The sequence below is a fragment of the Lepidochelys kempii genome, chromosome 3 (genome assembly GCF_965140265.1).
Source record: "Lepidochelys kempii isolate rLepKem1 chromosome 3, rLepKem1.hap2, whole genome shotgun sequence".
NCBI lineage: Eukaryota > Metazoa > Chordata > Testudines > Cheloniidae > Lepidochelys > Lepidochelys kempii.
In genome coordinates this window covers 146334880-146350569 of record NC_133258.1, presented here as the reverse complement: position 1 = coordinate 146350569, position 15690 = coordinate 146334880, and the positions used below count along the sequence as shown (strand labels likewise).

The 15690-nt window shown below is 40.8% G+C and overlaps 1 protein-coding gene across 1 annotated transcript in view; it reads right to left on the bottom strand.

Annotated features, from left to right (window-relative positions):
- The window catches only part of BIRC6 (baculoviral IAP repeat containing 6), a 320140-nt gene that overhangs the window by 111070 nt on the left and 193380 nt on the right, over positions 1-15690 (bottom strand). Inside the window, 3 exon segments of the mRNA XM_073338417.1 lie at positions 1759-1955; positions 7392-7565; positions 10343-10510. Coding sequence (XP_073194518.1) covers positions 1759-1955; positions 7392-7565; positions 10343-10510 — 539 coding nt within the window.

Below are 15690 nucleotides of genomic sequence, written 5' to 3'. Positions count from 1 at the left end.
TACGTTTTTATTTTTGCATTTTTTAAAACTTTTGAAATAAGGAATATCAAGTGTGTGTTTTCTTTGGCTTTGCTGGAAAAACTGTTAAAGGTGTTAGAGCACATTTATTATAAGCTCTTGCTCCTTAAACATTGGGATATTTAAGAAAACATTCAATATTTAAGAAAAATTTCCTTTCTCCAGTGTGTCAGTCATTAGTTAATAGATCAAGTCCCAGATATATTAAATAGTGAATTTTGATCTATGAACTATTGAGACAGCTTCACTCTTCTAAGACAATGCAAATCACAGAGCCCAGGACCAAGCATGAGAGAGCTGAGAACAATGCATTATCAGTCAAGGGGATCCAGCTACAGAATAAACTTCCAGAAAGACTGGGAAAAAGAAAAGGAGTACTTGTGGCACCTTAGAGACTAACCAATTTATTTGAGCATAAGACTGGGTGAATCCAGAGTCCAACCATCTTTAGGAAAATGCTAGAAAGCTTGTAGCAAAAATGACAACTTCCTACACACACACATGCATCTACCCAAACACGCTTCCCGCTTTCTCCCCCAAAAGAAACCCTGCAACAAACAAGTCAACCAAACAAAAAACAATGTTAAGACAGCAGAGTTAACTATTAGAAATAATGCAAAAGTTAAAGGTTCCTATAAGCAGTATTAGTGTAGCCACACTGTATATTCTGTAAAAGCTACAGATTAAAAACAAAAGTTTCATGAGTTAACATGAATGCTTATATTTTTTGTTAACTAAAAGATTACACTTCTACAGCGCTCAACACCCAACGGTCCCCGGTGATACAGGACCAAGCACTGAGGAAGTGGGAAAGGTGGTTTGCAAACAAAGGAAAAACAGAGTATGGCATCATGGCAACTGGTACAGTGTCCTCGAGCATCCCATCAGAATGCCTGCTTAGAACCACCTGGATGTCTAGGTTGGGTAGGCTTTGATGCAGAGACAGAAGGGGGAAGTGATCTATGCCTTTAACCCCTGTACCTTTTTGCTCTGCAGGCTCTGACTGCTAGCTGGGGCACAGTAGCGGAGGGGTTGCTGAGGCCTACAGCACTTCCTGGAAGAGGCTGGGGTGTACATCCCAAGGGACTTTAGGGTCACCCATGACTCCTTTAGCCCATGGAGCTTCATGTCTGTCTGCTCGGAAAAGACCAAGGATCCCCAAAGGGCAGGACTTGTACAGTCGGTTGGACCTCATGCAGAAGCCCAGAATACTGCAACCAGGAACTCCTACACATAGCCACTGCTGAACCTATGGACCTGGCAGTTGAGTCAGCTACATCCACAGCAGCTTGTAATGAGACCTTTGCCACCGATTTTCCCTCATCCACTAGCAAGGAGAACTCTGCATCACACAAACTGCATTTGGATCCCCAATGAGTAATTTACCATTGTATGTCCTATTCAGAACTTCTCACTCAGAAAAAAATTCCTAACTTCAAAGGGAGTAGATTTTAATGAGGATATTTAATTAGCAAAGCTGGAGAAAATGTGTCAACATTTGATCAATCAAATGCAAGGTATAATTAATAGAATAGAATCATAGAATATCAGGGTTGGAAGGGACCTCAGGAGGTCATCTAGTCCAACCCCCTGCTCAGGCCAATGCTCAAACCACTGAGCTATCCCTCATAGGATGATTTTTAACTCTTAGAAAACAAACCATACAGAAAATATTTGGAAATGACTATAGTAAGAAAAAAGCTAGCACATACTACTAGACAATCAAACTCTTTGACTTACTTGTTGAATTACATCTGGATAAAGCATAGGAAGTCTTTCTGCAATGAGGGCCAACCCACCCATTCCTGCAAACACTTGTAATGGAGACTGAATGGGACATGTTTCAAGAAAAGATTCATCTAGCACTGCATCCATACACTCGTCACCTGGAGTGACTGCTTCCTCTTCAGGACAGGACCCCAGTAAGTCTGCATGTTCTATTTAAAAAAAAAAAAAACAGAAAAAGAAAAAGAAAGGAAGACCCAAACCATTAAATGAAGTGGTATCTTAAAACATGAGAATGTTTACTTTTTCTCCTCCACTCAGAATATAAGAACATTATACTTATTTCTTCAGCAAATATTGAAGTCTTTAAGGGGGTTAAACATGTCAGTACAAGAATAGCAACAGAAAATCTAACTTTTCTTTTGGTAAAACCAAAAGAATATATTGCCAAGTCAAATCAGGTTATTTGACTGCTAGCAAAAATGATGTGGACTCATAAGATATGAACCTAAGGAAAAAGAAATTTAGCTTGTTTAGTAAGTGTTATGATCTTCCAGTCAAATGATGATCTTGGTGGTGCTGCTCCAAACTGCAAACTTCAAAAATTTCAGAATTAATCTTGGACTTATGACCTGAGCTCAAGTAATCAGGTAAAAAATCATTTATATCTTAGAAAGAGTTAAGATGCTTGCTAAATTAGTGCAAATGAAACTACAGCTATGACGCAAATAGCAGTAAGGCAAGAAACAATTATTTTACAATAGGCTATTCAGTGAGCCCGAGGCATAATACTTAGCTTGAGGCCTAGTCATAATAATAATTAGCATAAGACCTGCTATAAGTTAGCATAAGTCAGAAGATTTAGCAGTATCTTCTGATAGACTGTTAGACTTCAAAGTCTTTATTTAGCTAGACATTCTTAACCACATTATATATATAGCGAGAGAACCAACTACCTGCGTAAATGCTTACAATAGTCAGAACCCAAAAAATGGATAGCAGGAATGACAAATATGGACAAGGGGCCAAGACTTAATAAAATATGATCTTGAAGATAAGCAGGTGTAAGAAATAGTTGCACAAAAAGGAATCAACCCTGCCACTCAAGATGGCAGGACCGTGGCGACCTAAACAACACTCATCTCACCGCCCCATGGATTCGTGAGTATGTGTCATGTTGATTCTGCTGTTATCTTTGTTTATTTTGTTCTGTGATTTTTCTTATCCTGACGATGTTACTAATAAAACTCAAAGCCTTTGTGTGTCTGTCTCACCAATCGTCATCATAATTGATCTCTAGGTAGTCACCAAAGGACAAACCTATTAGTAATGAGTGCATTTTGCACACCAAAATAATCATAAGGCTAACCATGTGTTAGGAAATGAGGGCAAATTCAACCAATATCAACTCTGTGGATGGCCTGTAGTACCACAATTATAGGTGACGGTGCACAGGTTACCAGAACTGCAAAATAGTTGGATTTCTACAATCCTTGGGCTTTGTTTACAGGACAAAGTCCTTCTTGGTTTGACCTCAGGTGCAAATTTAAGCCAATTTACTAAAACCATTGCAAAACTCTGCATGGACTCCTATTTTAAGAGTGGCTTTTTTCATTTAGCTTAAGTACATTATGAACAAGTTAAACTAAACAGATAGAAGCCACTCTTTGGGCTTATCTACATGGAGAATTAGTGCACTGTACAGCACTCCAGCATGCCATGCACTAAGTCTCCATATAGACAAGGCCTTAAGCAAAATAAGTATAAAACCTTGTATGGACATGATTTAAACAAAATCTTCTTAAATTCATTCCTTAGGTTAAACCTATCCATAGTTCTCACACAGACAAGCCCTTAGATCAGTAGGTTTACCCAATTCCACAGTAGACTCCTCCAAGCATGAGGAGCAGCATGGGAGACATCATGAAGGTGTTTGTTTGAAAATTTAACATGAGGGTGATGGAGGTATGAATTGTTGGCCAATCAATGGTGAGAGCTGATATCTTGACAGTGAACAAGAAATGACAGGTAAGGAAGGGATAGGCTGTGAAATGTCTTGAAATTGAAAACACACCACTTACATTTGATGTGATAGGAAAGGGTAGCCAGTAGAGGGCTGCAAAGAGAGGGATGACATGGACAAAAATAACAAAAAAAAATTTTTTAAGTACATCGGAAACAGAAAGCCCGCTAAACAACCACTGGGGCCTCTGGACCATAGAGATGCTAAAGGAGCACTCAAGGACGATAAAGCCATTGCGGAGAAACTAAATCAATTTTTTGCATCAATCTTCACAGCTAAGGATGAGAGGGAGATTCCCATACTCTTTAGGTAACAAATCTGAGAAACTGTCCTAGATTAAGGTGTCATTAGAGGTGGTTTTGGAACAAATTTATAAACTAAACAGTAAAAATTCACCAGGACCAGATGGTATTCACCCAAGAGTTTTGAAGAAACTCAAATGTGAAATTGCAGGACTAACTGTGGTATGTAACCTATCCTTTAAATCAGCTTCTCTCCCAGATAACTGGAGGATAGCTAACATGACGCCAATTTTTAAAAAAGGATCCAGCGGCGATCCCAGCAATTACAAGCCGATAAGCCCAACTTCAATACCGGGAACACTGGTTGAAACTACAGTAAAGAACAGGACTGTCAGACAGATAGATGAATATGATTTGTTGGGAAAGAATCAACATGGTTTTAGTAAAAGAAATATCACGCATCACCAATCTACCAGAATTCTTTGAGGAGGTCAACAAGCGTGTGGACAAGGATGATCCAGTGGATATAGTGTATTTAGATTTTCAGAAAGCCTTTGACAAGGTCCCTCACCAAAGGCTCTTAAGCAAAATAAGCTGTCATGGGATAAGAGGGAAGATTCTGGTAACTGGTTAAAAGATAGGAAACAAAGGGTAGGAATAAATGGTCAGTTTTCAGAATGGTCTGTACTGGGACCCGTACTATTCAACATATTCACAAATGATCTGGAAAAAGCGGTAAACAGTGAGGTGGCAAAATTTGCAGATGATACAAAACTAATCAAGATAGTTAAGTCCCAGGCAGACTGCGAAGAGTTACAAAAGGGATCTCACAAAACTGGGAGACTGGGCAATGAAATGGCAGATGAAATTCAATGTTAATAAATGCTAAGTAAGGCACATTGGAAAACAATCTTAACTATACATATAAAATGATCTGGTCAAAATTTGCTGTTACCTCTCAAGAAAGAGATCTTGGAGTCATTGTGGATAGTTCTCTGAAAACATCCACTCAATGTGCAGCAGCAGTCAAAAAAGCTAACGGAATGTTGGGAATCATTAAGAAAAAGGGATTGATAAGAAGACAGAAAGTATCATTTGCCTCTATATAAATCCATGGTATGCCTACATCTTGAATACTGTGTACAGATATGGTCATCCCAACTCAAAAAAGATACACTGGAATTGGAAAAGGTTGAGAGAAAGGATTAAAAAATTATTAGGGATATGGAACAGCTTCCATATGAGGAGAGATTAATAAGACTGGGACTTTGCAGCTTGGAAAAGAGATGACAAAGGGGGGATATGATAGAGCTCTATAAAATCATGACTGGTGTGGAGAAAGTAAATAAGGAAGTGTTATTTAGTCCCTCTAATAACACAAGAACTAGGAGTCACCACATGAAATTAATAGGCAGCAGGTTTAAAACAAACAGAAGGAAGTATTTCTTCACACAACGCAGAGTCAACCTGTGGAACTCTTTGCCAGAGGATGTTGTGAAGGCCAATACAATAATAGGGTTAAAAAAAGAACTAGATAAATTAATGGAGAATATATCTACCAATGGCTATTAGCCAGGATGGGTAGAGATGGTGTCCCTAGCCTCTACTTGCCAGAAGCTTGGAATAGGCGACAGAAGATGGATCATTTGATGATTACCTGCTCTGTTCATTCCCTCTGAAGCATCTGGCATTGGCCACCGTTGGAAGACAGGATACTGGGCTAGATGAACCTTTGGTCTGACTCAGTATGGTCGTTCTTATGACAAACTGATGGGCTAGGAAAGCGACCACTGCAGCTGCATTCTGAATGGATATGAGCAGGGCAAGACTGCATTTGTCAAGGCCAGAGAGAGGGATGTTGCAGTAATTGAGATGCAAGATGAAATTGGAACACGAGTTTTAGTTGTGTGGTGCAGAGGAAAGGCAGTCTCTTACAGATATTATGCAGAAAGAATCAGCAAAATTTAAGCATAGCCTGGATGCAAGGACATAGAAAGAGGGCCTAGTTGAAGATGATGCCCAAGACTGGCCACCCAGGACATTACAGACCTGAGCAACGGGCAAGATGTTGGTGTTGTCCACAGTGATCTAGAAAGGAGATAGCAAGAAGAGCCTGTGGTGGAAGAGATTAAGGGGTCAGTTTTAGCCATGTTTAGATTCATCTGAAAGCTAGACATCCACAAGGAGATGTCAGAGAGGCTGACCAAGATTTTCATTTGGGCAGAACGAGACAGGTCAGTAGTAGAGAAGCAGAGTTGAAAGTTGTCAGCATAGAAATAAATGGTAGCTGAATTTGTTTGAAGATCAGATTACCCAGAGATGAGGTGTAGAGGGAGAAGAGAAGGGGACCAGGGAGAGAACCCCGAGTAAACCTTACAGAAAAATGGAGGATGGATGAGGAGGATCTACTTCAGGACACACAAAAAGAGTGGTTAGAGATAGTAGGAGAACCAAGAAAGGATAGAAACAAAGGAGGACAGGATTTCAGAAACAGCATAATGGATGGTGTCAAAGGTGGCTGACAGGTCAATGAAGAGGATGAAGTATTGGTTCTGAACTTTAGCTAGGAAGAGGTCAATAGAAACTTTGGCAAGAGTAGTGTCAGTGGAGTGCAAGCGACAGCAGCTGGACTGGAGAGGACCTAGGATGGAATTGGAGAAGACAAACTCCTCGACAGCAACTGCAGACAGCACATTAAAGAAGCTTAGAGATGAAAGGGAGAAGTGACAGTAGTTGAAGAGGCACGTGAGGTGACGAGTGGGTGTTTTTAGATGGAAGAGACTACAGAAAGCTTGTATTGTGATGGGAAAGAGCTAGGGAAGATAGAGTGGTTTAGGAGATGAGTAAGAAAGGGGATAAATAGGTGCAAAGGAGATGGGATGGAGCCACTGGGACAAGTGGAGAGTTTAGAGGAGGTGAGCAGACAAGAAACTTCCTTTGTGACAGGGAGACAGAGGAGGGAATTGTAGTGAAGGTGATGATGTACTTGTCAATTTTGTCTTGACAGAAAATCAGTGAGATCTTGTGTGGAGAAATAAGTGGAGACAGGAAGAAGGGAGGGTTTCAGGACTAAGTCAAATGTGGCAAAAAGGCAGCAGGGAGTGAAGGTATAGAATTCAACTAAACTCAGTAAGTACAAAATTTAGTAGTAGAGTTGCTTTAATTTAATTTCTGTTGTTCTCTGTATCTTATACCGTATATCTTTGGAAGTAATTTCAAAATGTTTAGTATTAAAGACCCTATGCACTATAAATCTCACCACTTCTCTCAAGCGGCATGATTTAGGCATACCAGCAAGGGAGAAATGTGAAACAGCCTGAAGTTAGGCATGTCTTGCTAAAAATAAAAAGCTGAAAATACAGCAACAGAAGTTAAACACTTACCTTTTTCTGTGTGGAGACGTTTAAAGGAGTCTGTCTTTGACAGGCTTGGGTCTGAGATCACTTTGGAGCCAAGCTTAACTGTCAAGTCTATTGATCGGTAGCCTTGAGGGAGTTTACGGTCATATAGTAGAGTCAAAAGCTGGGCAAGTGTCATTTCAGCTGGCAACGGCTGGCCTACACAATAATATAACCAGATCATTTTCCAGACAAATTTATGAAAATTATTTATGATTAGGTTACTTTATTACACCACCATAATCTTGCTCCTTCACTTATGCCACAGCTACAAAGGAGAATTTAACATCCTTGGGTCCTAACAAGCCTTTTACTTCCTGACCACTTCAGTAAAATTTGACAGTGAAGTCCGTAAATTTAAACTCATCCTGTCATTGCACAGATTCCATCAGTCTGGAATAGACTACTGGATACCCACAGACACAGCTCACTGGACAGATTAGTGCCCCAATGCTCTCCATGTATTATGGAATCACCGCTTCAGGTTCCATAATTAATACTAAGTTTTGCACTTTATTCTGTATGAAAAACAGCATATCCTCGCCCAGTTACAGCACTTGTTCTGAATAAAGAATGAATTTTATGAGAATTTACCATTAATTAGATGGTTAAAATTTTAAAATGAGTCCCTTAAGAAATTTAGCATACATAATGCCAGACCTTGTGTCCTGAATTATTTTAACAGAATAATACAGACTAAAACTGCAAAGCAACAGGATTCTTAGGAGCAATTGCTCGTTCAGAGATTGGTCTAGTCTTTCTAGCCAGAAACAAAAATTTTTAGAGGCCACTTCAGAGAGAAAGTTTGACCCCTTGTGTTTAGGAATTTGACATAATTTAAGGTAAGCGTTTGCGCTCTCATCTTTTCTTACTGGGAGGCAGCCAGTATAAGCCCACAATAATCTCCAGTTTTACGAATAAAAAAAGAATGGTCCTGTTGATCTTTTTCAGTGGAAAGAGGGTCTGAAGATCTCTTAAAGTAGAATTACTATGTAATTTATAAGCTGATTGCTAAAGTTGCAGAAAGGTACAAGGCATAAACATCTAATCTCTGTGCAACTGAGAACTCCTTTCCCCTGCCAGATGTAAAATCCCATGAGCAGACATACTAAGTGGAGACTGGTAATGGGACCACCGGGGTGAGCGTAACCAGATTGACTGAGATAGGTAACCAAATTGATAGCTTTGATTGTTACTAAGAAATTTACTCCACGAATCTCACAGAGAAGAAGCACTGTATTTGATTACATGCCCCATATATCTTACACGTTTTTTCAAGCAGGTAGTTGTCTTGTGTCAAAGCTGCTTCCACTTAAGAAGCAAGCTTTCTTTCAATGGCTTAAATTGTTTCTCCACAGGCTGCCAGGGGACCCAATGCATCTCCTTAAAGAGTAAATGAAAGGTCTCTGCTCCCTTAGACAAGAGATACGCCGCAAAATGAAGTGACAGAAAACCAAGCTTGCTGCATCTGCGAGACAGAGGCAAAGCCCTGGACTTGTAGGGCAGGTTCTGACCATACAGACAAGTCGCCATCTGGGTACCAAAAATTTAGCCAGTAAGCTGCCTCAAGTAGCAGCTGTGGGTGTAGTTGCTCAACAGTCCACTTCTGGCTGACAAACTGTCTGTGCATGAAAATATGTATTCAGTTTACTGGTAATAAAATTCTCAGGTTTTAAAAATAAGGAAGCATGGTCAAATGGTTAGAGAGGTAGCCTGGGACTTGGAGACCTGGATCCCTGCTTTGCCACAGGCTTCCTTTGTGTGGCCTTGAGCAAGTCACTTGTCCCTCTGTTCCCCAAGTCCTTTTCAAGGCAGTGCTTTCCAGAATACACCTCTAATCCTGTCAGTATCACATTTTTTCCTAGTGGGATGACCTGGCATTTGGCTGTATTAACATGCATGTTTGAATAAACCCAGTTTATCAAGCAATCCAGATCGCTTTGCCTAAATATTTTAGCATTGACTGTAACTCTGGATATTCTTGTTTGACCTCAATACCTAATCCCACTTTGAATCTTGACCTCAGCAACATCCCATGCAAGGTTCCAGTCTAATTACAAATTGTGTAAAAAAGTATTTTATTTTACCTGTTGTGAATTTGCCACCTTTCAATTTAAGTGAACATCCCCCGACCACCCTCATTCTTGTTTTAGATGGGGAGAACAGACGCTCTTCTCGAAACCATTTATAACTCTATATATTATCACAGCCCCTCTTACTTGTCTCCTTACCTAAGATAAATAATCTCTTTTCAATCTCTCTTCATATTAGAGTTTTCTGTACCTCTAATGATTCTCATTACTCTTCTCTGAACCCTTCATTCTGCAATAAGGTGACCTGTCATCTTAATTAATTTACCACTCCACCAGTCAGAGTCATCTACAAACATTCAAAATATTGAATAGCACATGGCTGCTTTACATATTTTTCATATGAAAATTTGGATAAGACATGCTATTTTAGGAAGCATAAATATTGTGGCATTCACTCAAGGACACAGATACTGGCAAATGAACTTCTCTAAAGCCCTAAAAGTTGCTATCCACTTGAATTTATCCTTCAGAGGCCAAAAACAGTGAGGAAGCTTACAAAAACTCTTGTTGCTGGGCTGCAGGGGAATCTTTTTTTAATTAAATTTGCCACTTTAAGAGCTAGAGAATGATTTTCAAGGGAAGCCAGCATGTTCATACCTCAGTCTTTACAGCCAAGCTTCATAGACACATGAGCTGCTAGAGCCTCACTTTCATTTGAAAGGCAAATCAGTGATAAAATGGTTATAACCCTGCAGTAGGTAGAGGTGAAAAAAGGAATGCAGATATCCATCAGCATTATACTTACTATTTAATATTGCATGTGTACATCATGGTTTGTTTGTTTTTTTTAACTGAAAGGAAAGTTAATTATTTCAACAATTTAAAAACAGTTCTTGAAGTTACCTGGTAGAAGTTTATGGTATAGATGAAAAACTGGAACACTAATGGTCTTGCTGGAAGATTCCCCTCCTGAGGAAGAGCTACCTACTTTATCTGCCATCATTCTGCCTCGTCTTGACGGTGGACGAGGAGGAGTCGATGAAACAGCTCTTTTTGACTGAGATTTCAAACCTAGTAAAAGAAATGAAATGTTCAAAGTAATTTTGGTTTCAAAAACCTCTCCAATTAACTCTTTAATGCAAGACATTCTCATTACTAGCAGTGCTAATAGTGGGAATGATTGCTTACTTCCTCTGTGCAGAAAAGTTATGCTAGAATTGCATATACTCCTCTACCCCAATATCACGCGGCCCTCGGGAGCCAAAAAATCTTACCGCGTTATAGATGAAACCGCGTTATATCAAACTTGCTTTGGCCTCGAGCATTTCCATTATTAATAATCACTTCCTGCCCCCTGACTGATCCCTCAGACCTCCCGACCCATCCAACCCCTCCCCACCCCCACCCCCTGTCCCCTATCCACACCCCCGCCCCCTGACAGGCCCCCCAGGACTCCCACGCCCTATCCAACGCCCCCGTTCCCCGTCCCCTAACCGCCCTGCCCCGGAACCTCTGAACAATCCAACCCCCCCCGCTCCCTGACTGCCCCCCTTTCCCCCGAGACCCTCTGCCCCTTATCCAACCCCTCGGCCCCGGCCTGGCACCCTTAACACGATGCTAAGGGCAGCGTGTCGGAGCCAGACACTGACGCGCTGATCCGCCGAAGCATGCAGCCCCACCCCCCAGAGCGCTGCTTTACCACGTTATATCCGAATTCATGTTATATCGGTTCGCGTTATATTGGGATAGAGGTGTAGGTATTTGAGATTTACGTATTTGGATTTAGAGCTGCTATTCTATAAAAGTTCTGAGGCACCTTTGATTTAATTACCAGGCTATCCATCCCCCTGAGCCAAAAAACAGAAGATATAATCACCATTTAAAATACGAAGCCAAATTGCATTATCCTAACATCACCGACAAACACCAGCTCTTATCGTTTCATTCCTACCCTTAAAGCCTGAATAAAGAGAATGGTCTAGCAGCATGCTCTGCTGTAAAAATATTCAGGTTACGTCAAATCAAAAGTGAATGGGAAAAATGTGAGGCAGCTTACAAAATATCTTGCTGTTGGGCTGGAAGGGAAACTTTTCTTAAAGTTTAAGGGCTAGAGAATGAACTTCAAGGGAAGTCAGTACACCCGTGCTGCAGTCTAGCTGCAAGATTTATAGATACATGGGCTGCTGTGAAGTTTCACTTTCAGCTGACACGGTGGATCAGTAATTCCTAACTTGAGGGTCCCACTTTACAGAACAGCCTGCCAGTAACTCCCTCTCTTTCACAGTGACAACCACATAACATCTTACTTAGTATTTATTTTGATTTCTAAAATTATACAAAACGGGTGCCTGTATCACATTTTTAATAGCGCTGGAAACCAGTCAAGAAGGACATGGGACCAAAGCGCAGTTTATGACACACAGTATTAACAACTTTAGTACCCCAGTTAATGACAAACGTCTGAATTCAAGCAAATACCACACAGCTTTTGTGCCCTCCTGATATTGCCCTGCATCCAGAGACACTTTAGTGACACTACCTGATTTTATCAGCAAGGAATATGAAACTTCTACTCAATAGCAGGGAATAATATCAGACAACATATAAAGACATCTCAGATTAACCAGGCTGTCCAGTACGCTAACAAAGTCTGCTGACAGATTTAGACAAAAATTTTTGCTTTCTGCACAGCCATTGTAAAAGGTTCCAAGAAATTCCTAACACAAATGATCCGATTCGGCATGCAGCTTCTGTCACTGGCACGTGGTCTTCCTACCACTTCAGTTGTCATAGGTTATCAGGAGACCATTGTTGATCCAGGGGGACAAAGCTACAGAACAAGACACTTTGGAGCCACTTCACTGGTAGCAAGAGATTATCAAGTCCTACCATCCACATTACAACTACAGTGGTCTGTCAGAGAAACAATATTCTCTCTTGGAGCCCTCTGGAAATGCTCAGGTTCTGTGAACCTCAGAGGGCAGACCATCAAAACAGGTCCCTTGACCAAACCTCAAATCATAGCAGACAATCATTAGCCCACGACATGCGTAAAATAGCCTTCTATCCCCCACGCCAATCCCAGCAAAACACTAGATAAGAATGTGTCCAACTATGAATTCGGTCATGTAAAACAGTCCCATGGTTTATCACAGTGGCCATGAAATCCTGAGAGTTCTCCGAAAAATCAAAATATGGAAAAAAGAAAAGGAGTACTTGTGGCACCTTAGAGACTAACCAATTTATTTGAGCATAAGCTTTCGTGAGCTCCAGCCCACTTCATCGGATGCATACTGTGGAAAGTGTAGAAGATGTTTGTTTTTATACACACAAATCATGAAAAAATGGGTGTTTATCACTACAAAAGGTTTTCTCTCCTACCCACCCCACTCTCCTGCTGGTAATAGCTTATGTAAAGTGATCACTCTCCTTACAATGTGTATGATAATCAAGGTGATGTGTATGATAATCAAGGTGGGCCATTTCCAGCACAAAGGAGAGTGATCACTTTACATAAGCTATTACCAGCAGGAGAGTGGGGTGGGGGGAGAGAAAACCTTTTGTAGTGATAAACACCCATTTTTTCATTTGTGTGTATAAAAACAAACATCTTCTACACTTTCCACAGTATGCATCTGATGAAGCGAGCTGTAGCTCACGAAAGCTTATGCTCAGATAAATTGGTTAGTCTCTAAGGTGCCACAAGTACTCCTTTTCTTTTTGCGAATATAGACTAACACAGCTGTTACTCTGAAACCTGTCAAAATATGGAAGGCATCAAGAACTATGATCATCACCGACTCTAACAGCATTCCAGTTGTGAAATTTAACAGTTAGTGCAGGAGGTTCAGCAGTGCAGCAGGGTGACATGGATGCTAACACCAGCTGCATCTTAACTCCACGCTGGGACTTGTATACAAGATGCACATACACTATTCAATCCAATTTTGTGATGGAAAACCTGCCCTTAATGTTGGATGCAAATAGCACAGATTATTGACCATCTGCATGCTGCTAAAATATTTTTATACATGGGATTCACTGTATACACAAGAACCCAGTTTCACAAGGTTGTGGAGACAGCTTCGAAGAAGTGGAGTGAGTGTAATCTCATTAGTATTATCTTCTTGAGCGTGTGAATTGATCTATTTAGTAGTAGCAAATTCTGAAATGTACACATCATCTGGTTTATTGAAGCAAAACGTGGGAAGAACATACAATAATGAACAGAGAAACAGAGGTACTCTATTGATTGAATTTATTTACATGTTTACTTAATTCTACAAAACGTTTCTTTAAAAAGTTATCTGAAGCTGCAACAGTTTCAAGTTTCCACCAGAGTCCTACAGATTCTGAGGACTTTGTAGCAGAACTGCAGCCTAGCTTGCCGTAAAGAACACCGGACCTTGCATATACTTACACAACAAGCTGCAGTTTAAATAACTTTTCATGTACACAGTATTTAAAGGTGCATTTGTGTATCTATTGTAGTGTCTGAGAAATAGTGTGTCCATGTAAGAATAAGTTACTTACCCTGAACAAAAACTAGTTTTCTTCAAGATTTGTAGTCCCTATCTGTATTTCATTGTGGGGTATACATGCACCCCAGGAGCCTCAGAGAGGAAGATTTTTGCTTGTTGGTCCTTGCCTGTGCCCTTCTCCTCCTCATGCTCTGAACCAAGCATATAAGGGATCATGTGAATTGACTGCCTCTCCAGTTCCTTCTTTACTGTAAACCATACATCAGGATCCGGAACAGAGGGAAAGGAGGGCAGGTAGTGGAATACATATAGGGACCACACATCAAGAACTCCAGTTAATATACAAGCTAAGTAACTTCTCTTTCTTCAAGTGATGGTCCCTATGGGTATTCCACTGAGTGTGGATGACAAGCAGTATTCATTGAAAAGTCGGGTGTGACGACCTCTGTGGTACTGATGACTGGGAGGCTGCAGTGCTGAAAAGATGCGTCAGCTACAGAATCTTGCACTAGGGTGCAATGTCTTGTGAAGGTATGGATCGAACTCCATCTTGCTGCTTTACAGATTTCAGTATGAGCAACATGTTGAGGAAAGACTACTAAAGCATTCTTGGCCATAGTTGAGTGGGCTCTCACACCTTGTGAAGGAGTATGCCAACTCCTAACACAGCAGAATGCAGTGTGTCATACACTTCAAAAATCTCTGGGAAGAGATAGCTTCCCCTCTCATTCATTCAGCAACAGATATTTTAAAAAAGTTTAAGTGATTTCCTAAAAGATTTTGTCCTTTGCAGGTAAAATGCCAAAGCTCGACAGACACTGAGAGGATGAAGTCTCTTGTCCTCACGGGAGACGTGTGGTTTTGGGAAGAAGACAGGTATGCGAATTGTTTGATTCAGACGGAAATCTGAAATTACTCTAGAGTAAATTTGGGGTGAAGTCTTAAAAGAAATTTTGTCCTCATAGAAGATAGTGTATGATGTATCAGTTATAGGGGCCGCTACCTCACTTACCTATCTAACTGAGGTGATGGTAACCAGAAAGGGAACCTTCATCGATAGAAAGTTAAACAGCATGAGGCCAGAGGTCTGCTTGGAGACTTTGTTAATGCTGAGAGGACCAGACTGAGGCCCCATGGTAGAGCAGACTTTGTCACAGGAGGGAAGTTTCTGATTAGACCTTTCAGAAATTATTACAGTCACAGGGTGGATGAAGATGGAATGGTTGTAAATCGAAGAATGACAGGCTGTGACAGTTGCTAAGTGTAACCATAAGGAGCTAAGGGAAAGCCCTGAAGTCTTCAAGGAAATATACTCTAACATAGTGGGGAAATCAGAACCATCTGGGGTTATCAGATGATGTTGACACCCGACAAAATATTTTCCACTTAGTTATGTAGCATTTTCTAGTAGACTCTTTCCTCCTAATGTTAAGGGTTTGAACCACTTCCAAACATGTCCTTTCTAGGTTCGATGCTCATCAAAATATTAGGCTGTCAGATGAAAAGAAATTGGATTAGGATGCCTGATCTTGCCCCATCCTTGGTCAATAGGTTAGGGAAGGACTCGATATAATGATGTATAGGAGTGCTGACATCTGAAGAATAATGGGCCCCAGAATTGCCTGGTCCACCTGAAAGAAGCCAGGAGAACCACCACTTCCCCAGAATCTGAGGTGATAATGGAATGGAAGATGTACATTAAGTGCCCTGACCAATGGATTAAAAGTGCACCTCCTCTGGAGCCCTGACCCTGAGCCCTCCTGGAACTGT